Here is a 23539-nt window from a genome sequence, read left to right on the forward strand (position 1 = left end):
GAAGATGAGATCAAGTCTGGGAACAGAGAATAGAGAGTCGTGTAATTACTAGCCTTAATGACCCAGTGATCGACTTATGAGAGGAGGGTATCATTCAGCACTGTGGTTCATTGGAAGCTTTGCTCGGAGGGCAACCCTATGTGAGTATAGACGTGCTCGAAAACTTGTTTTCTTATTTCCAAAAGGGTATCCCACTCCTAACAGTAACAGAGAGAGAGATAAAAAAGAAAAAGGCAGTGTCATACCAAAGATGACAAGTCTATTCTATTACACATCAGAAAACATGAGACGACAAGTAGGAATTGGCGTCAGCCCCCTCATGCTGCTGCAATCATCAACTTAGACTAGGGTTTATGGCCATCGCACCGTTTCCATGGTCTCCGCACGCCAACCTCTTGGTGATGGGAGTGACGAGAGACGAACGCCAAGCTCTTGGATTGCACCTAAATGGCGCCTTGTGACAGGGTCGTTCCACACGAAGGTGTTCATGGCAGGAGCTACATGTATGGGCTTGCTTTGCTGTAGTCCCAGGCTGCAACGATGCACGTCAGTAGGTTGTCACAATATCCTCCTGCGATCTATTGACGTGCGTACACGAGAGGAAGATCACACATATGTTATCATCTGATAAAGCAGCAACACACAAACAAAGAACAATCCTCGTACCTTAGCAAGAGTGTTTGCGGAAAATGGGACAATTACCATGATATCAGCCCATTTCCGAAGAGCCATGTGCAAATACTTCATCCCCAAGCTTCTTCCACTGAGACCATTCGTCATCATCTGTATAGAGAGGGTCACACACCCTGGGGGTGCGAAGCTTTGTCGAAAAAACATGCAAGGATGATTTCGTCGCGACTACCCTAACTTCTTTCCGCCCACTCCAAAAAAAACAACGGCACAACATCTCAAATTTAATGGCAGCAACGCTTCCAGACGCAGCCAGGAGGATCCTTGGCTGAACACAGTCATGCTCCATATCTTCCGATGTCAGTTCCCCATCATCCATCATGCGATGGACACGCTAGGATACATTTCTTGCACTGCATCAAATGGAGGTGGAGGAATAGTGTCAAAGCGCAAGCATCATTCTCTTAAAGATTTGTACAAGGAAACCATTTCGATCAAACATAAGACGGGAAGTAGATGTTCTTACCGATGATTTCGGGTTTTGGAGAATGACTTGATTTGCTAGATTTATGTTGAAGACCAAAATGAACTCTTGACAGAAGAAAAGGCCATGATGCATGAATCAAGTTAAGAAGAGGACAATTCCATCACCAGCATTGGGCTTTCTTATCTTAGACCGCATTGGGAAAATTTTCCTTCCACCGTATCAAACAGAGATGATGGAGGAACAGTATCAAAGTGCAAGTGATCCTGAGCAAGAATCATGTTTTAAGCATTCATACAAGGAAAACCATTTCAATCAAACCTCGGATGAAAGAAGATATCTTACGATGACTAAGTTGGGAGAATGGCTTGTCAGATTCATGTGCAAGAGCAAAAAGAACTCGTAACAGGAAAAAACAAGCCGTGATACAAATTAATCAAGTCAAGTCTTCTTTAACCACTTATCGTCGAATTAGGAAAGGGAAGAGCTAATCAAGATCTTGGTTTCATGCTACGACGATGTAACAAATTAATGAAGCCTCACCAATTTCCCCCCATTTATTCCCCCACCCTCCTTAATGCATTTCTAGGCGAGTTAAAAAAGGGGAGACCTTTGATGTGATTAGCTCTCCCCTTTCTGCTATGATTTACAACAACTATACAATTTATGCTTCAGTGTCACCAGGAAGTAGTGTCAGAAAAGAAGAGAAAGAAACAGAAAAAAGCTTTAAAGGATGACCAAAGAATTCATTCGCATAACTAAATCCATCAAAACTTTCATGAAAAAAAAGAAGAATATTTTGCTTGTATGAGAAGCCATGCTCCCAGTTTGATAGTCTTCATCAACTAAATCACGGCTAAGTGGACTAACGATTACCGAGCAGAAAGATCAGAACAATGCAAGGGGGATCAACCAAAATCCTTTCTTTGCCAACAAGATCCAGTCCGTCCGTTCGAAAGCCAAGAGCGAAGACGATGTGGAGCAACAGATGGGCTGGGTTTCTACCCGCTGCAAGCCGACATCTTTGCTCGATCGGAAGGAGAGTAGGAAAAAGAAGAAAACAAGGATTTCTTGTCCCCATTAAACAACTATGAGATCTAGGGTTAGAAGATTGGTCGATGCAAGGGAGCGAGAGCGTTACCTGGTGTCCCTACCGAGGAGGCCCAAGGGCGGGGGTTGGTGCTGGCGGCGTCTACCCTTCGGTTTGGGACTGGAGCAGCCAGCAAATGAAGAAGAAGAAGAAGAAGAAGAAGGCCGTGGGGGAAGTTGGAATGTTCATAAAGCTGTTTGGCTCGACAATTTGATGTTCCGAGGGAAACTCGTGTGTCGCGTTTTCAAAAGTTACGTTAACAAAAGTGAAACGTTTAACTCCGTTGCTATAATAAATTTTTTCTCTTAATTTTTTACTATATAAAATTATTTTTTTAACTCTATATAAAGATCTTAATATTTTATTTTTATTTTATTTTCATAAATATATGGATCATAATATAATTTTTTAAAGTGAAATGATCGAGATGCTAAAGATAACTAATTATAATAGGTAATATATAATTAGTCCATGTATGCGTTGTGAGAGAGAAATAAAAAAATCTCTTATTATGAATCTAGGTGAACCCGTGCACAAAAGATCTGATGCTTGTTCAAGGCAAATGGGGACAATCGATGGGTCCAACCACCTATGCATGGAAGCATAGGTGTGATGCTTATTTAAGGCAAAAAGGGGTGCTTGGTGAGACCTACTTATGCTCGGAGGCATAAGCACGACACCTGTTCAGGGTAAAGGGAGAAAGCCGATAAAGCTAGCCTGTGCATGAAGATATAAGCGTGATATCTGTTCGGAGGAGAGGGGGGTGCCCGACAAGGCTAACTTGTGTGTATTGGTATATGTAACTATGCGTGGTAATTGTTGGGTCCAACGAGAGTCAAGTGGTTGCTAGTCACCTAGGTTGCTAGTCAACTAAAAATGCGATTACACTTACGTCGCAAGTGAAGGTAAAGGGAGATATATGTATATATATATATATATATATATATGTATACATATATATGTATATATATATATAAATGTATATGTATGTATATATATATATGTATATGTATGTATATATACATGTATATGTATGTATATATACATATATATGTATATACATATACAAGTGGTTGCTAGTCACCTAGGTTGCTAGTCAACTAAAAATGCGATTACACTTATGTCGCAAGTGAAGGTAAAGGGGGATATATATATATATATATATATATATATATATATATATGTATATATATATGTATGTATATATATATATATGTATGTATATATATATATATATGTATATATATATATATATATATGTATATATATATATATATACATTTTGCGCAATGTGCTTTATTCACCATAAAGCAGATGCATCCAGAAGTTTTGTTTTGTAAACCAGCCGTAATAAATAAATGTAAGAAGTCAAAATCCACGTGATTTTGGCTATCCGTCAGTAAATATTTTTTTTGGAAAGTAAGCCACAATCCAAGCAGTAAACAAAAATTCATCTGAAAATTTAGGTCACACGGTGGTCCCGAGCTGAATTCAGATGTAATAGAAAATGTTTGTTGTCTTCACGCTTCGGTACCAAATGCTACCACCGGCAACAGTCGGAAGAATGGATTACTGATAGTGATAAATGATTCACAGGAGAGCTTGATTCGAAGCACACAACAACTTCATAAGAAGCATGAAATGTTGCCACCACATTTCAGCACAAAATGCTCATACACTCCTATCCTAGGAGTGAATGAATGATTCACAGGAGAGCCATTTACAGCTGCTACTGCTCATCCCAGTCATCGTTCTTGTAAGAAACCAGTGTGTCCACTTTGTGTATCTTCAACAAGCCATATTAGACAAAAATGAAAGTTGGGAATAAAAGATAGATAAATGCAATCAGACAGAAAGAGCAGCGCAAAGAGCTGATTAATCTTTGTCCTACCTTGGTATCAAAGGAATGTAACTTCACCATTTGGGGGTCCTTGATCAGCTTTGCATCACTTTCAATCCAAGTGAACGGGACAGCGACATCCTTATCAGTGTAGGCCAGCACATCAAACACGCCTACATTGATCAGCAGAAAGAGTTAAAAACACCACAAGCAATTTAAAGGATAATGATATATATAGTTAGAAAGTAAGAAGTAATTACAGGGTTCGTCGAGACAGGGCAGGTAAGTAATGGAGGAGGCTATCTGACGCATGATGGCTTGAATCTCCCTCATGATTTCTTTGTCACTCTTCTCCTTGATGACACTGAGATTGATATGATGACCTCAAAATTCTTTCGTTTTCTATCTCATAAAAGAAAGAGTGATGTCGAGAAATTACCCCTTCTCGACGACCTCGGCATCTGTCTCTATGCTGAAATTCCATCTCTCCAGGACCTCTGAGGTGGCCTTGCTCATGATCACTAGAACCACCCTCTGCAGCTTCCCAGCCTCCAACCATTCTTCTCAAGATTGAAGAGTGAACAGCTCAATAGATTTCATATGCAGCAGCAATCAAAAACCAGATCAAGAATCCTTTCTTTTAGGGGTTTACCTGTCAACTGGGATGTCAGGCCGGCGAGGAACGATTTGACGCCCTCGTCCTGGGTGAGCAGCATCGGCAGCCCATATTTCTTCACCTTGGTGAAGCTCTCTTCCGGGTAGATGCCTCGATTGTAGAGTATGCTGCAAATCCTTCTTTCAAGATCCAATCTTTGACACGAAAACCACGCCCGAGGCGCGCACAACAACAAGAAGAAGATGGGAAGCGATCCATTTGCTTACCTGTTCGCCGCATACCCTGCGGACCATCAAGAACAACAAATCAAGGAAGGACATGGGAGAAGAAGAGTTCGCCGAAGGACATCGGAGAGTAAGGGGGGAAGTACCGAAGAACTCGCTGACGATGGCGGCGGAGCCACGGAGGGTGATGATGTCCTTGGAGGCTGTTCTCGACCCCATCCTCTACTTTCAAGATCGCTTCCTGATGTTTGGATGAGCCGTTCGGTAGGGTTTGCTCTCGCTTCTTGAATCGACCTCTTTCGAGGGAGGGAATAGACATGATAAATAGGAGAGGAGGGGCGCTGATATTTTAACGGCTAGTTTTCCTCTCTTGCTATTCCGGAGGCTTCCTGGCGTTTGCCTCTCGGCGTTTGAACGCTCGCCTTCGCAACGGTCAGAAAGGAGAGAATAATACGGCAAAAAAAAAAAAGAAGGGAAATAGGACCCACTTTTGCGGGATTAACCACCACAGCCTGCCGTTTATGCCTGCTTCGAGATTCGTGTGAACGTTTTCGTTGGCGCAATTGGGTAGGAGGCGAGCCGGAGCACGTCAGGATTCAGGAACACGTGTCGTGATCAGAATGTTTGTCCAATGAACTCGATTGAGAAGACGACAGCAAAAGAAATCACAGATGTTGATTAAAGGAAAGCACAGAAGCCAACACAATATTATAGAGCATAACTGGAGCTACAACTTGGCTTTTATTTCTGACGATGCAAGCCTTGTCAAAGCCTCTCTCAAGATCTTACCTGCGGCATTCGTTGGTTCCGACTCCACAAAGAAAACATGAATGATGTATCTTCTTATAAGGTGCAACCTGCAGCATTATGAATACGGAGTATCAAAAGACTATCCATGACAAGAAAAAGTATCACAACATTACATCTTATAATTTAATGCATCGGGATATTTGAACCCAGATCGAACTTTGATGTACAAGGTTAGATACCTTATTTGACACAAACTCCATAACCTGCGACTCTTTCAAAGTGCTGTGGGTCTGTCTTACAACAAATGCGACAGCAACTTGACTTGCTTCCTCATCAGGGTATCCGTCAAAGAAACCCTGTGGGATGCCATTTGTTGACATATTACCAAGCCGCAACAAGAACTTGGTCCCAAGTTTAGTTTTCATTAATGAGATACTTGTAGTTTTACTCGCGGGACAACAGCAGCCACAATGATATCTGGCTGTGTTCGAAGCAAGCTCTCTAGTTCTGCCGGTGGAACCTGCACCATACAACTGGCAAAAGAAACCCGGCTTATGTTATGTACATGTGGCTTACAAGATCAATAACATATATAAATAAAATAAATCTCATGAATGGGCAGTATCCAAATTATTCAAGAAATAAATCAAGATTCTGAACATCACCGACACTCAAAGTTTGGAATCTCCACCGAAATTGAAAAGAAACTTAGCAGCTTAAAGCCAAATATGTTTGCAACAACTATGTAGTGCCGTAAACTGATGTCCTCAATTCATCAGACTACATTTTGAGACAGGTTGGAATAAGAAATCTACCTGCAGAAGAACGTCCACTTGTGCCATAACATGTTGAATTGGTGAAGTTCATTTATTTAATTGTTTTCACAGAAATTGCTTTGTATTGTTGTTTATCTTGACAGAACTGCAGGCAGTAAATAAGTCATAGAAGGGTCTAGAAAAGTGGACCCTTTTCAGTGTGTTACAAATATAGAAAGAATCATATCTGTGTCACAAACACAATTGGTTTCTTTTTTTCTTCCTCATACTCATCACCATGATCTCGTTGTCGCTAAATAATCCTGGTCCGTAGGCATATTTTTATTGGGAGCTCTAGTGATGTCGCATTGCAACAAAATTGGTCCTTAGCACACTACATGCAGTCAGGTATATAACAATACTACACTGGTAAGATTTCATATAATAAAGAAGTCCTTCGAATTTCCTAAAAGCCTTCATCATTTATCTTTAGTCAGTGATATAGCAGTTCTGGAATCTTGTACTTCGCGTTTCTGCTGAATTTGCATTCTTATGAGATGTGATTAATGTTCTCTGAATTTTATCTTTACGTGCATGTCTTCATCCCACTGATTCTAAAGTTTCCTCCCGATCACATTAGTGCAGTGACATAATCATGAACCATACTTTGGTGATCTTAAACCTAATGATGCAGAACCTTCGAAATTTGTGGTGTGACTGGGAATTACATCACGGAAACAAGGATATCAAAGTTTTGTATTTGTTACACCATTAGTTGAGTGCAAATATTGCTTAAATATGTAACTGCTGCATTCTTTAGTTTATAGGTAACTGTTGCAACTTATTTTTGAAATTTCTGTAAGTAGATCCTTTTTTCCTTCTAAATGTTTTGAAACTTTTACAAACACAAATAAGTTCATCAAACAAACTTATCTCATGAACTTATAGTTCTTTAATTCTAAAAATAAAAAAAAATTAAGGTAATGCCTAGCATTATGTAAATGTAATGTTAGCTGGTTTTACCTAAGCCGTGTGACACCCTTGCGTGTCTATCCGTAAAGGTAATCTCCCCGAAGCCTTTCGTGGTCAGACAATGTCTCACTCGGGATCCACCACGAGATGCGTCACCCGAAGCCGCCCCACTGCTGCTAGTGCCCTCTTCGCATCGAACCTCTCTGTCTGGATCACCGCCGTCTCCCCCGCGGCCACCGCCTTCAAGCAGAACAGGAATCCGGACACATGGAATAGTGGCACCGTCACCATCAGCACAGCAGACTCCCGGCACTGCTGACGCCACGAACGGCGCCATCGATCCGATCAGATTCCGGCGATGACGGAGATGGCGAAGGCGATGGTTGGGCGGGAAAGGTCGAGGAGGCGGGCGATCTCAGCGGGGGTGGCGACGCCGAGGGACAGAAGGGCGGAGTCGAGGACAGGGAGGTCGAGGCGGGCATGGGAGCGAAGGGCAGCGGTGAGGGAGCGGACCTGGGGGAGGAACAGGTGGTAGGGGGATAGCAGCAGCAGTGGAGGCGTCGAGGCGGGCAGGGCGGAGCGGGCGTAAGCGGCGACGGAGAAGGGGAGTGGGTTGACTTTTGGGCTTTTACGCTTCCCGTCCGTCGGAGAGGGAATTTATGATGCGTCAACATCAAACCATTGGCCTTAAGGACTTTCATCACGACCTGTGCAATAGGGCACTTTTATGAGTGATCATCATATATCTTTTTCTCCCCAAAATAATTTGTTCTGGTGCTTTTAACTGAAGATCATTTCATATAAAAAAGACTTCCAAATGAACTGAAGATTATTTCATGCATCTTTTTCTCTCCAAAATAATTTGTTCTGGTGCTTTCAACTGAAGATTATTTCATGTAAAAAAGACTTCCAAATGAACTACAACATGCAGAGAAGATAAACATAACAAAGCACTTGGGTGTCTAACCATGTACCAACGATTAGATTGCAAATACAAAGATCAGCATTGCTGGCTATCTCGTTTAAACAAACTGAGCTAAAATATAAAAGAACTTAGCAGAACCAATGCAAACTGGAAGGTCTAATTCCTAGCTTAACAATGATGTCAATTGGTACTGTATAAGTTAAAGCTTGCCTAAGAAGGGGAAACAACCTATAAGTCACATGCTTTGATTCTGAGTGAAGCTTTGTGGCATGTGGAACCATGCAAGCCCTGGCTGACTACTGCATTGCCCTAACTTTGGAATGGGAACTATCGGTCCAAGAAATATTCGCCATAAATCAAGTATTATAGTTACAAGCATCGCGGCACCCAATGCATCAACAGCCACTCTTGGAAGGTCCCATGGTTCATCATCTATCTCATCGACTCTGGGAACCACAAAAAAATGTATGAGATACATAATGCCAGTATGGATTTTGAACTAACATAATCTACTGTAAAACACAGTCCTTTGGCGTATTTAGAAAAAAAGGGAAATACTTTGTTGTCATTCATACACCAAAGAAAATATTCAGGTTTGCCAAATCCTTTCCAATGGAAAAAAATACAGATTCATTTATAGATAAATCACTTTTGTTTAGCAAATATGACAAGCATCAAATGTTAATTGACCCAAAGAGATTCCAGTAAGAAAAAAAGAAAAAACTGTTCAGTAATGCTAAGATATTAGCTGCTAAAGTTTTTAAGTGCATGATAGATGAATTTAAGAATTTCACTTCCGTATCCCCAAAAATATTCAAATTAATGAGTTTTCCCAGTGCACATTCTTACCTTGAGAACATAGGGAAGCTCACGATGAAATAAATTGCATAGAAGAGTGATCCCACTTTGTACATTGATTCCCGATCAACAAACTCATAGTAAGGAAACTGCAAGAATTCAGAATATGAAGAAATGTCAAATGAAGTTAAAATTACATCAGAACTGAAATAAATGACCAGAAGTAATTTAAATGAGTGTTCATCGAAAAGAACTATGAGCTTTAAGCAGTATGGAGCAAGGATTGTACTGTGTACAAAATCAGTATTAATTGAACCAGTATGCTATTAAAATTTTAACATTCCTAGTGTCATGCTCAAATATGGTTGCTGATCCAATCAAATGCGCTAATTCAATAATGTTTTTGTTTTTTGATTGTTATAAATAACAATATATGTGTAATACTTTTCTAAAGAAACTGTATCATCCATGATATGCATCATTGTCATGTGTGTCATCTCTGACCATATTACCAGAATAAGATAATAAAATCATAATTAATAACTTGAGGAGTCAAACAAATAATATAATACATCTATATGATGGTAGCCAAACACCGTATTGTCACGGACTTAGCTGGTTTTGCCTAAGTCGTGCGGCAACCTTGCGTGTCCGTCCGCAAAGGTCAACCTCCCCGAAGCCTCCCATTGTCCCTTAGGACCAACAAAAGAGAGAACATGTTAGAGAGAACGCCTCAATCGGGATCCATAACCAAACATATCCGAAAAACACTTCATAGACAATGCAAATTACAAATAGACTTTACAAGCTCTGAACAGTTGCACAACAAAGGGTAAAATGGTCCATTACAGACCGAGAATCTCTCGCACGTGTCTACATGGCACAACCTTTATTTACAAGCCTAAAGAGGCCACCGACCCAACTAAAATGGGACTATTAAGCCTTCGGTCGCCCCTCTACATGCTGTACAAGGCATGAACATGCCAAAAGACACGGACATATATAAGCATTACATCAAACATCTTGTTTAGAAGTTTGTCCGTGACATTCTCCCCCACTTATTCCTTCCACGTCCTCGTTGAAGCCTTTGTCGACACTGCAACGCCTCGCCTTTGCTGAGTCTTCAATCTTCTGCTTCAACTACAAGGCGCCTCTTGGCTCCTAACTGCTCTCCGTTGCTGTTTTTGAGTAGTCGAACCTTTGATCCGTCATGCTGCTTCAACTCACCAATGACTCTGACTCTGGTGTGAGGTTGGCTGAGTTGTGTTGATCATTGTTGATTCCTGCGGATCCTCCAAATGAAGGAAAAGACCATCCTTATTGCGCCAGTCTCTCAAATTCCTCATGCTGCTTGAACTGGGTGGATGCTTGTTGGAGCTTTAACGAGCATCGTCTCGCAAACTTCTGAAGTTTTGAGTCCTTCCTCCACAAAATTTGCTCATTGACTCTTCTTTCACTTAGTTGTCACATCCAAGTAGGTTCGCATCACTTCCGCTTTCGATTGGCATTTCGTTGGGAAATGAAGCGGACAATCTACTCTCAGTAGCACTGATCACCGTTGGTGAGGATTTGACAACTATTGTCTTTCATTATCTTCGAAGGGTCTTTGAACTTGTGCAGAGCTCCTCTGCTAGATAGATAAGAGAATTGGGGTACTCGGTTTCGCCCATTCTCTTAAGAGTTAAGAAGGCAAAGGTTACTTGACTTCGCCCGCCTCCTCGAGGTTGTACTTCATGCATCGAGCTGGTTACTGGCCTTCGCCTGCTCTTTGCTCACACTTCTGAAGCACTTGAAGTGTTTGCACTCCTTGCGTTGAGTTAGCTACTGTGATTCACCTTCTCAATGCCATCGAACTTCTGGAATGCATGAAGTTTTCACCCCAACTTGGAGTAATTCTCTCATAGGTTTGGTCGCCTCTGGGATTGTACCGTCTTCTCCATCAACCCTATCGCCTACTCCGCTGAGTAGCAAAGGTACAACACCGCGTACTGCCTGCTTCGTTCCTTGGTTATGCACTATTGCATGACCCGAAGTCCTTCACTTTCGACTATCTTGATGAGAAGCTCATTGACACCGGTCTTACGAAGTTCCTCGGCCTCTGCCCTTCAGCCTTGTCTCGGTACTTGGAGATTGCCTCTGCATGCTCCACCTCCTCGGCCCCTTTCACGACCAAGCGCTCTCCCTCCATGAGAGCAAGGGATCAATGACTTTCACGGAAGTCCCGCCTCTGCGGTACCATGGCGCTGCCATGCCCATGGCCCTACTATCCGTCGCCTCGCATCTGCATCCATTTTCTTCACGATCAGTAGATATATCTCCGTGGCACTCCTCTGAGTCCACCTCTATTCTAACTGATGCTTGATTTTGGGTAGCTAAGTCCCTCTGGACTCGTCGTCGCTTCCTCGCCCCTTTTGACCCCCTGCTTCAACACCTCTGTGTTCTCCAAGCAGTCCGTTTGGTCGATGGAAAGACAGACTGCAACTCCTATGCATGGCCTCTGCCATCACGTTGTAGGGTTTGCACCGATTCTGTTCTCCTTAGCTTCCTTGGTAGCAACGTTCGCTTACTCGACCTTGTCCTCTGACTTGCCGGGCTCCCTTAAGCGAATATGAGCTTTGGAGCAGTCCAACTCTCCAGCTGCTTCGATCATACCTCTACATGATCAAATCCCTCCCATGGAACTCACTGGTACTTGCATCCGAACTTTTCCCTTGGTGGAACCCAGCCCCCATATGCTGATGACCAAGGTTTTCATCCGATGCAAAATTCGATGCACGCACGGAAGACCCGCCTCTACGGTACCATGACCTTCACTCCTTGAATCCATAGCCCTTCTTGCCGTCGTGTTGTTCACCGAAGTGGAGCTTCCAGTAGCTCCCGATCATACCTCCGTATTATCTAGTCCCTCACCTAGTCCCTCACGGGACTATGTCATGTGTATCGCATTGCCACAAACTTTTCCACCACGATCCGCTGCACCATGTCGCCTCCTGGTGACATCTCCATTGCATTCTGATCCTTGTGGAATAAACTCGAATTGTGAACCCTCCATGTGTGGCCTCTGCCAATACATCGCAGGGTCTCTTCCACCTTCGATTTTGTTCGCTCCTTTGACAATCAACCTTCATCCACCCACTCTTGGGTCACACCTAGATGAAGCACCGCTCTAGGACAGTCCGTCGCCTAGTAGCTCCCGAAGTCCACCGACTTCACTGTAATTTGTGCAGCATTGTCTGGATCCTGGGCCTCTGCCCCTACCAGCACAATCTCCGCTACGCACCGCTTCCTTCATGGCAACTTGAATGGCAACACTGTGGCATATTCTTCAAGAGTACCCACCTCTGAGTCCTCTTGCCCCGTGCTAAGGCCTTCTGAACCCAATTTCGCCTCCGCAAATTGAATCGCCTTAGTTCCTCCATCAAATGCTTCTCCGAGATAAGGTGCATGTGCCCAGAAGCTCCTTTCGTCTTTGGCACCATGCAAGATGAGTCCGCTCTGTCATAATGAAGAACCCATGGAACAACATGATTCTACTCTTGCCTCTGCAAGAGTTCATGTCCTTGACTTCTGTCTAAGGAAAGCACTGTGCCTCCGCTCTATGTTCCAACTTCTATGCTGGCTCCTTTCATACGGCTTGGGTACTTCGCCAAGTTACACCCAAGTTGCTCCGCTCCTCGTTTTTGCATTGAGTCGATGGTGGCCCTCGCGCCCACCATTCCACGGGTCAGCCCTCCCTTGAGTCCGATCTCCATATCGACTCCAAGTGTGCCTTCATTTAAGTTGCTTTGGGTCGCTCCCCCACTTGATCTCGCAATGCATCCACCAATGTATTCTCTCAAGCGAGATCATGCGACGACTCCTCGCCGCTTGCTCAGTCCATTGGGCTTCGTGGAGTTGTTGTTTGTTGAGGTACTCCTCCTCAACTTGTGAGGTCCGTCCCACATGATTCTCCCTCTGGAGAGCCGGGACTTATCCCTCATGGATAACTGTCCCATTGGAGCAACATCTCTCTTCGTTTCGGAGACCACCATCCCCTTGGACTACTCCGATCTGCTGAACAAACTGTGCATTGTTCTACCTCCTGCAAACGCACTTGCTAGATTGCGACTCCACGTCAATTCAGCCCCCGCTGCACCACTCAAGACCTAGCAACATGCTGAACTCGTTGCACACTTCAGCCTCCTACGGACGTATCCTTCACATGCCGAAGAGAAAGATTCAATGCTCCATGGCACCGAGTTTCGGTCGCCTTGGGATGGCCGCGAACATTTCATCGTCCGCATACAAGCCCATGCATGAGTACCGAATTCTTTGAGTTAGCAATTCCCCTCACCTCTGTGAGCTTTGCACAACTCTTTCGATCGCTGAGCAACTCATTCCACCTTGCATGGTCTCATCCTTTACCAAGCGCCACGCTTGTCTTGAGCACCATCAAGTATAGTTGTCAACGTTGAGCCGTAGCTCAAACTCAGCCATCCCAACCTTTGTGCGCTCCGCATTCTTCCCAGCTTGCCTATTCTCGTGGTGCCTCTTGCGCGAAGGGTTGGCCATTCCTCTGAATGTCAATGTCAGATGCCCGCTCCTCCGAGCGACTCCTTTTCCCTACATCTCCATACCCGTTTTCCCCCAAACGGTCGCGCGTGTGCTGACTGCCCTCAACGCAGCCCCGCTAGGTCCCCTACGTTTGCATGCTAAGTGTTTCTATGAGTGCTTGTCCCGCTCTGATACCATCTGTCACGGACTTAGCTGGTTTTGCCTAAGTCGTGCGGCAACCTTGCGTGTCCGTCCGCAAAGGTCAGCCTCCCCGAAGCCTCCCATTCTCCCTCAGGACCAACAAAAGAGAGAACGGGTTAGAGAGAACGCCTCAATCGGGATCCACAAGCAAACATCTCCGAAAAACACTTCATAGACAATGCAAATTACAAATAGACTTTACAAGCTCTGAACAGTTGCACAACAAAGGGTAAAATGATCCATTACAGACCGAGAATCTCTCGCACGTGTCCACATAACACAACCTTTATTTACAAGCCTAAAGAGGCCACCAACCCAACTAAAATGAGACTATTAAGCCTTCGGCCGCCCCTCTACATGTTGTGCAAGGCATGAACATGCCAAAAGACACGGACATACATAAGCATTACATCAAACATCTTGTTTAGAAGTTTGCCCGTGACAGTATGTCAAGTATTCAAAGCAAAAAAATCCCATCTTGTATGCCTAAAGCAACTCTATTAGCACAAATCAAATTTCTAATTTTGTCTAATATACTCCCAAGAGCAGTCTCACATCATGTGTCATATTAATTGATAGTAGGTAGATAACCTAAAGGTCCTCATCGAGAAATTAGGGCTGTCTGGGACTAACTCAACCTACGTAGGTTATTGACTTATACCAACCAATAGCAGGCGAAATTGACCAGTATTTGAACCTATATCAACCTTGTACTGATTTTTTATCAATGCTCTTCAATATGGAGTACACCACTGGTACAAGATGGTTGACATCCTGATATCTCATCGAATGTCATGTACTGCACACACCAACCAGTATGAATGAATATGACAAATTACAGTTTAGAGAATGCCAGCAAACTAATTTTTACTTAGATGGATGCCTTTGTGAATTAAGACAAAATCATTATTTATTATAACTTACCTGCATATGGTACAAGTGCAACATAGTCATGTACAAGTGAGTCTGTAATAAATTCATCCTATAAGTCAGCCCTCAAACCACCTAAGAGAAGTATTCTGAACTTCCTATTGAAAATGGCGACATGGAAGGAAAGATGACTGTAAGTAATGAACCAAAAACATTACTGCTGAACAAGATGGTCAATATTTAAACCTATATTGACCATGTACTGATTTACTTTGATACTCTTTAGTATGGAGTACACCATTGGTACAAGATGGTCAACATCCTGATATCTCATTGAATGTCACGTACCGCCCACACCGACCAATATGAATGGATATGACAATCTATAGTTGGAGAATGCTAACAAACTAACGTTTACCTAGATGAATGTCATTGTGAATTAAAACAAAATCAATATTTATTAGAACTTACCTGCATATGGTACTAGTATAACATAGTAATAATATTCATGCAAGTCCTGCAATAAATTCACCCTATAATTTAGCCCTAAAACCACCTAAGAGAAGTATTCTAAACTTCCTATAGACAATGACAACATGGAAGGAAAGATGACTGTTAAATACTAAACCAAAAACATTACTGCTGAACTCTCACCTAGTTAATTGAAACAGATTCTTTAACCTTGTATTTACATGTGACTTGTATTGAAAAATTAAGTTTCAAAGTCATACGAACTATTATTACTACTATAACATGGGATTCTCAAATACATGGGGTTGGTTACTTGGATACTTTCTTGCTGATTAATCCCAAGGAAAATACCACTTACTAACTCATAAACCAATAAATCACTTGTCTATATCCACCTCTCCTGTCACTACTAGTTTGCATCAATTCACCTTCCCAAAGAGATGCAGTTACAAGACTCTTCTAATCACCTCAAACAATTATCCCCATTTCATCCTAGATCTGTGTTATACATAACTACTTAGAGATGCATCCATTTTCTATATCATCTGTCCTGATAACCTCACACATCTATCTCAACATCCTATCTTAGCAACACTAACCTTTTAAACATTCAGTTTTTTAATTGTCCAACCCACAAACCATAACAAGCCTTATAGGTATCTCATGACAACTTTCCTGTAATCAGTATACAATGGTCACAGTAATGTAGGCATTCTTTCCTTTGGCCCTCCTGTTCAAACAATATATCAACCTACTATTCATGTTGCATGATATCTCTTCTATGTATCAAAATATTTTGCTTTGTGGACTTCTTGTGTATCTGTATCTTGATTTTTCTATCCTGCTACCCTGACACTAGAGACTGCTTTATACATTTTATTAATTTAAAAATATAAGTACCTGATCTCCTTTTTTTTAAAAAAAAACCCACTAGCCCACTACATTATATTTCACAAAACTCCTTCACAAGATTTTTGTAACTCGAATAAAACAAAATTCAAGTCTTTCTTCACTCTACACTTTTCTCACTAATTATTCAACAAGTATATAAGATCTATTGTTGATTTCCTGACAAAAAATGGATTCTAGAAATGCTTCTTTCATATCTTAACAAAAAATTGCAAGGTATGAGTTCAAGTGTTTTGTTTAAATCGGTTGATATACATCTTTATTTCCACCATATGCTTGACAACTGCCTTTCTGAAACTCATGAGTATTTTAACTAATGTTGTACATCAAATATAGTCTGATATGTATTAACATTTAACAAGTCACAGTTGACATGCTTCAACAAAAGGTTTTAGATCCAGACCCACCTAGAACTGGAAAATAAATAATACAATGCACAGATACACGACAGAGTACAGAATATCTGGATGTTCGTGTATCACTGAGTTATAGACGTGTTAATGCAGCCAATTCACCTCAAAGAAGAGATAAAACAAGAAGGAAAACAACTAAAGATATTGCTGCCAAGAGGTAAATTTAATTTAAGTACCAAGTTTAGCATAAATGACATCCTTACAACACTCTCTCTGATGCAAGAAACACAATTTTCATTCAAAATGAAAAGAAGATATGTAATGCAGCATAGTGAATGTTATTTAACATGGTATGAGATGAATTCCAAATTAAGAAGTACCAAATAAAACCATAATTGAAATCAATCCTTCACTCAGAGTTTGTATAAACACTCAAATTTTAAAGCTTATTACTTTGGAAAAATTGCATAGTATCCCAGAATAAATACCGAGTAATAAGTACCCTCTGGAAATATCAATCTTATATGCAATTACTGAAATTACAGATTTTCACGTGAGCCCTTCATGCCCATTAAGCATCTTCGCTGAAATATATTTCATTTATTATTTATTATTTTTCATTTTTGTTATATATACGTAACATGAAATTGACAAGCTAGAAGATGGTGAAAAATCATCAAAAAGTAGATGAAATAGCTGTAACATACATTTGAAATAGCTAAAGTCTCCAAGTAAGCAATGAAATAAGAAAGAGCCAATATCCATGCAGCTTCAGTAACCAATCGAATTGACTGTGGCAAATCAGCAATGGAATGGCGCAGTCTACGAAGTGTTATATTAGACGCCATGTGGTAAAATAGAAAACACGAATGAGTAAGAAGGAAAGTTACATGTGGAACCTGTAACGTCAGAAACGAATTCTCTCATTAGATCAATAACCAATTAAGACCATAACAATTATTTACAGAAACCTACATGATGACAATTATGCCAACAAATATATGAAAGGTATCACAGTTATAATAATGTAGAATATGTCACCAGTGTCAGAACTAACATCTAAAATATTTGGAACAGAAGATGAATATACACCAAGGATTTATCTTACCTTGTTTTGCATGTCCTAACTATAATGCAAGTGCGACACCTGCAACTACAAGGAAGTCTGGTGTTCTCTATGATTTTTATACGGTGATATTGGCTTTGGGAACTCAAACATATTATCTTTAAGTTTCCAACACAGTAGCAGATGTCTCATATCAAGTTACAAAAGAACATGCATATATAACATGCATGTACTAGATACACATATGCACATATATGTAAAGTTACCAGTTGATGTACATACACAAGTACATACGTCAACTTGTACCAATCTAAATGCCTCTTTTTTTCATATATTTTATTTTAAGATTCAGTCACTACATAGGAGCAATTGATGAACTCACATTTTTTAGGTGTTGTATCTGTGTCCATATATGAAGTGAGAGGGTATGTGCCATCAGTCAGCTTAAGTAACTTAGACTCACAGAACTTCATAAGTTAAATGAATTCTCATATCAGCCACTTACATCACATCCTACCTAAGGAAAAGGCCATTATCATGTTATCGGAAACCTGCTGTGATGCTTTATTTGTTGACCCTACCAAATAACATTCAGTAGAGAGAAATAATTTTTCATTTAACAAAATTTGGCTCCAGATTTTAAAATCAAGGATACTTGCGAAGGGTCCAACATAGAGAAGCATCCTCATTTCTAGAGTTGTGGAAAAATAAACCACAAGAACAAAAGCTCTAGTGTGAGAGCTCAAAATCAATTCCACACAAATTCTGTTTCTTTCTACAGTAAATGTTGGATGAGCCTCAATACTTAGAAGAATAGTATAGAACTTAGGTGAAATCAGTTGATATTCATGGAACACCAGAATTCAGCTTATGTAAAAGTTAGACTACCAGATGTTTGCAAAATGCATCTGAATTTGGTCACAATTCTCATCCAACACCTACATGAGTCATCCAACAAAGAAAATCCTCTACAGCATATTTTATGTTCATGCGACTAAGTAGCAGGCCTTATCACAGGCATATAGATAAAACAAAATTAAATCACACTTCACATAGAAGAAGACAAAATCAACATTTTGCACTAATGAAGGGTACCAAGAAGGCTGGAGAGGAAGTTTGAGAAAACAAACAAGAATGTCAAAAAGAGGAAGCATGTAAACCCACAAGGATAGTTCACAAAAGGTTTGGACTTTAGAGTTTAGAGTAAAAGTAAATGTAGCCACCTTCTTATCTGTGACAATTGATACACTTAATTAAACTCTTTATCAGATTAAAAGCTTGTGATACTTATACAAATCAGAACTCCCTTAACACATACTGAACCAAGGATTGCCTTTTCGGGTACTGGACCCATTTTGGCAATTTGTCGGAATGGTATGTACCAGTCTGTACTAGTGTACCGACATATGGTATATCAATGCATACTGATGGTTCAACGAGGAAGAAAAAGTGGAAGGGGTGGTGGAGGAACAAAGGAGGAAGGGGGAAGGAAGGTAGAAGGAAGAAGTGGAGGAAGAAGAAGAAAGAAGAGGAGGAAAAGAGAAGCAGTAGTGGCAGCAGCAAGGCAACGGCATTGTCGAAGCAGCAGCAGCGGCAACGAGGAAGTGTTGAAGCAGCAGTGGCGAAGAGCCAATGACGAGGCGACAAAATCTTACGTGAGAAGAGGGCTCGCATTTGCAAGCCCTAATATGTTTTTCTTTTTTAATGCTGATTTGGACTGGGCCTCACCATTTCTTTGAGTTTTTATTAATTTAATTGGACAACCCGAAACAGGGTGGTCCACGTGTTGGCCCATGCCCAAACTGGTACATACCACCCGTACCGTACTATTTTGGGCAGTACCACAAATGTGGTACTGAACTACAAAATTTACATACTAATAGATGTACCCTGAATAGAAATAAGAAAAAAAGGCAAAAATTAGTATCACTATGTCTAGTTTCTTACATTGTTCATCCTCCATGATGGAAAAGTGTATGATGCTCCAAGAACCGTGAAGAAATAATGAGTCCAGAAGTAGTTTCCAACATAGCTAAAAATTATAATCCACAAATTTGCCTGTAGCAAAGAACCCATAAACAATAATATGATGTCATTGATAAAAGAAAAGATTGTGGTATAGTCTTCAAAAGAAGCTGAACTTTCTATGCACAAAAATAGCAGCACTAATATAAAATTTGATATATAAAATTATAATCCTCAAGGATGACTGACTAATGTTCCTTTTTCTAAAAAAGAATAAAATTTTGATTGTACTTAGTAATGCACATGTTTGATTGAGAGACAAGATATAATGGACATCCGTAATAATGTTTTGATGCAGAATTCTAATTGCCTGAAAACCCCTTTATCGGCCTAGAATAATCCACAAAATTTAGGGCATAATAGTCAAATTAGGCCACCAGATAGTACTTGGAGGGAGCCACTTGTGATCCTAGAGTCCATACAAGTCGAAAGATGATCAAATCCAACTAGATTCACGTTGAGACTCAATATCAAGACCTGAATAAGTCCCAGTTAGCCGTCTTGTCTTAAGAACAGTCCTTGGATTAGAAATATTATTGTATTTCTTATCCTTATTTTTGAAGATAATTTCGGAAGGCCTTTAGAGTACTTAGAATCAAATCATCGTAAAGGTTAGGCTGGTCATTTTCTTAGATTCGAATTTTAAGAGTTTCCTCAACCTATAATCGTAAGCTGTGTCGTACTTTGTTTAGGCATAAGAGATGGATGAGACTTTATAAATAAAGATCTTGAAGTCCAATAGGCATACAAGAACTAAGGTTATCCATGATAATCTCACTATAGTTCCTTTTTGTCTCCTCTCTTATTTATCTTCTCTTTTTTCTCTTCCATGTTTATCTGTTTTCTACTCTTTCTCCCTTAAATCTCCATTGGAGGAAATCTTCTCTTGATAAACAAAAAGGAAACTTGATAGAAGGGAGACAATCCTATCACAATTAAATTTGACGACCATAAACCTCAAATATATATCACACTATCTCTTTTGAGACATGATTGCAAGAACCATCATATAGGCAGCATCAATAAAACGATTGAGATCAAGTTAAAACAAGAATGCAATTGACTATGATGATCATCACTCCATTACAATACAACTTGATAAATAATGCAAGTTCAATCAAGCGATTTTAGTTTTCATTTTTTGGCTAGACTAACAAATTTGTGCAAAACAAATCCAAGAAAATATAGCATGATCATTGTTATCTTTACACATAGGTAGGTAAACATCATATAAACCAAATACAGCTACTACAATATACTTGAGAAACAAATCTAACACAACTTATGCCCTTAAACAATAAAAAATTTACTAGAGATCCAAAAGAAGAATAGTACCTTCAGCCAATACCGATCTCTCCAGCATTTGCCGCTGTCTGCCTGCAAGAAAGGGCAGATAATATGTTCAGTTTGAGCTACATATACTTCACCTTAGTGTATACAGTATCAAAGGTTCTAATTGAAAGTAGACACTTGAGATTAGTGTAACAAATAAGATGAATGTAAATGGAATTTCAGATGATATCTACTATGACCCTTGTTTGTTATTGTGTATGCATCAACAAGAGAACATGGTTCACCTTACCGGTTCGTACCGATATACCGATCGATCATTAGTACGATATGTACCGACATACTGATACATAGTATTGTGGGGTGTACTGACAGACCGGTATATACCGCCCATACTGATCGCCTATTGGACCAGTACATACTGCTTGTACCGAATGGTATACCATGGTACGACGAAGCTTGTAAGAGAATATTTAATGTTTAATCTCATTACTTAGTCATGCTTTCATATTCATTACACATCTAAAAATCTGCAAGATCCAAGCATTCCGGAATACAATCAGATCCGAAACCTACACAGATAACAAAGCCAATAGATTCCACCTTTTTATTACCAATCCTAATTATGACTAATAGATCAATAAGAATAGGCTTGTCAGTCAACAGTAACCTAATTCAGCACCTGTCATTCTTGGCTGCTATTCAACATGGATAAAACGTGTGAACACCTAGATTAATTAACACAAAGGAATAATTTCATTGATGATGACAGAGCATTGAAAATCCAAAAAAGTTCTAGCAAAAGTATAATAGATAATAATGAAAGGCAGAATAACACAACAACCCGAACTTTCAGCCATTGACTAAGCTGCTGATGACCAATGCCATGAAAGGAGCAATTCTCACAAACAATAACATCAGCAACTAAGTGGATATTTTATGATAATAAGGTATTCAAAGTGTACACCTTTCCCACTATCAGAAGTGGTATCAAGAAAGCTGGGGCAGCGGAAACCAACCCGAGGATAAGATACTCCAATTCTGTGAATTTCTGTCATCAAAGTCAAAATCAAATTACAAATTCACATGGTTTCTCCATCACCATTGTTACATCAAACGATAGACCAAGCATGTGTAGAAAAAGAAGAGCGCTCCTCAGAACCGATCAACAAGTTCTATCCCAATGATCATTAATTTCCTCAGGTTTCAAATTTAGTGAGTAAAAACTCCTTTTGTAAAGCCAACGACATTCTCGGATCAAAAACAAAATGTTCAATCATTTAACAATAAACCACGAAAATTAATAAGGAAAAAAAAGGCTATATTTGCCAATACATGGAGACGTTCAAATTCTAGCTTAAACAAATGTTTGCTTTATGTGCATAGACCGATTTATTGGATCAGCCTACCAGAAAAACTACGTCAAAGGCCATCATTCAAAAAATGAGAAGGGAAAAATGTACGGACTTTATCTGAAACGTCTGAGTCGAAATAAAAGTTCTAGATCAAATCTAGACCAAAGGGCGGCGTGAAATCAAATACCGAAGGGAAAAAAAGATTACCTCGTAAAGCTTATAGGGGACGACGATCCCGAGACAGAGGGTGAGCCAAAAGGGCGTGTAGAGCAAAAAGAAGGCCTCTCCCCATCTCTTGCTCGGATTCGAAGCGAACCACAAGCTCTCCGAACTCTCAGCTCCCATCCCGTGCAAACCCTGAAACAACATTTGAGAAAACCATAGATTGAGGGAGCCGAGCGCCGAGTTAGCGCGTGGTTCGCTTACGTACCTATCCCGTACGTCCGTCCGTCCGTCCGTCCGTCCGACCACTGCGCGGAGGATCTCGGCCGGAATAGGACAATGCTTCCGCTCGCTGAACCGCCACGAAGAGAGCTCTGCTTCGAATTTAAAGAGAGACGGAAAGAAGCAGCGGAGGAAGCGGCGTACTTCACCGGGGGTGGGCGTGTGGCCTTTACCAACCACGGCCGGCGCAGGACTCGATCAGGTTTTGGCAGCCAGCTCGCCACGTGACTGGCGTACCGCATACATTTTCTTATTTGATATTTCTGACACAATCTGTCACCGGCTCCGGTGAAACGGATCCAGCACACCACATGCTTCAACCGGCAAAGTACATCCAGCGATACACTACACTTCCAAATATATATAATGGGAGGTTCTTTGACAAGGGTAAAACTGTCCATTGAAAAATTTTAAACGTTCATATCGATCTGATGGATCCTTTTGGATGAGGACAGAGTACATCGCATCAAATCCATCGCACGTGATTACAACAAAAAAATATTATTTGAATCAAAAACGATCCGAAGAATATTTTTTTAATCATAAGAGATTAGGAGGTTTCTGTCCTTTCTCTTCGACATTCACCATGAGCAAGCTAAACAGTGATCCTTTGTTGCAGCAGAACTCATTTCCACTCCTCATATATTCCTGCTAAATTTTTTCTTTTATTTTGGTTCCATCAACATTGGAACCGGTATCGGGTCGATCATAACTCCTGCATCAACCTCAAATCAACCTCAAGTACCAACCAAGTCCAATCATCGGAGCGGTTCAAGGGACGAGCGACTTTGAAGATAACATTATTTATTTAAAATATTTTTATTAATACTGAGATAATAATACTGTGCTTATATGTAACTGTTAAGCCGGTTTTGGGATCTTTGCAGTGTAACCTGGTTCGGATCCTTCTGAACTAATCCCAAGTCAAACTTCGTCGA

The 23539-nt window shown here is 40.7% G+C and overlaps 2 protein-coding genes and 2 pseudogenes across 3 annotated transcripts; all 4 read right to left on the reverse strand.

Moving 5' to 3' along the window:
- Positions 1-86: 86 nt before the first annotated feature.
- LOC103988686 (phosphopantothenoylcysteine decarboxylase-like) lies at positions 87-2561 on the reverse strand (annotated as a pseudogene).
- A 998-nt stretch (positions 2562-3559) lies between these two features.
- Positions 3560-5397, reverse strand: LOC135584760 (mitotic spindle checkpoint protein MAD2). 2 transcript variants are annotated; one of them, XM_065153169.1, is made up of 7 exons: positions 5031-5397; positions 4927-4942; positions 4697-4827; positions 4484-4604; positions 4305-4408; positions 4096-4217; positions 3560-3990 (listed from the first exon to the last, which is right to left on the reverse strand). In XM_065153169.1, the coding sequence occupies exons 1-7, from the start codon at positions 5101-5103 to the stop codon at positions 3934-3936; spliced, it is 624 nt and encodes a 207-aa protein (XP_065009241.1). In that variant the 5' UTR covers positions 5104-5397; the 3' UTR covers positions 3560-3933. The 2 variants fall into 2 exon arrangements, with proteins under 2 accessions (XP_065009241.1, XP_065009240.1); XM_065153168.1 differs by lacking the exon at positions 3560-3990 and having other exon boundaries at positions 3997-4217.
- Positions 5398-5541: 144 nt separating this feature from the next.
- On the reverse strand, positions 5542-6166 carry LOC103988674 (OPC-6:CoA ligase-like; annotated as a pseudogene).
- A 2149-nt stretch (positions 6167-8315) lies between these two features.
- Positions 8316-22916, reverse strand: LOC135639422 (cycloeucalenol cycloisomerase-like). The gene is made up of 8 exons (XM_065153167.1): positions 22588-22916; positions 22365-22514; positions 21770-21853; positions 20848-20889; positions 19435-19545; positions 17129-17320; positions 9136-9233; positions 8316-8732 (listed from the first exon to the last, which is right to left on the reverse strand). Exons 2-8 carry the CDS (start codon positions 22500-22502, stop codon positions 8522-8524), a joined length of 876 nt encoding a protein of 291 aa, XP_065009239.1. The 5' UTR covers positions 22503-22514; positions 22588-22916; the 3' UTR covers positions 8316-8521.
- Between the last annotated feature and the right edge of the window lie 623 nt (positions 22917-23539).

This window comes from Musa acuminata, chromosome BXJ3-6 (genome assembly GCF_036884655.1).
Source record: "Musa acuminata AAA Group cultivar baxijiao chromosome BXJ3-6, Cavendish_Baxijiao_AAA, whole genome shotgun sequence".
Taxonomy (NCBI): domain Eukaryota; kingdom Viridiplantae; phylum Streptophyta; class Magnoliopsida; order Zingiberales; family Musaceae; genus Musa; species Musa acuminata.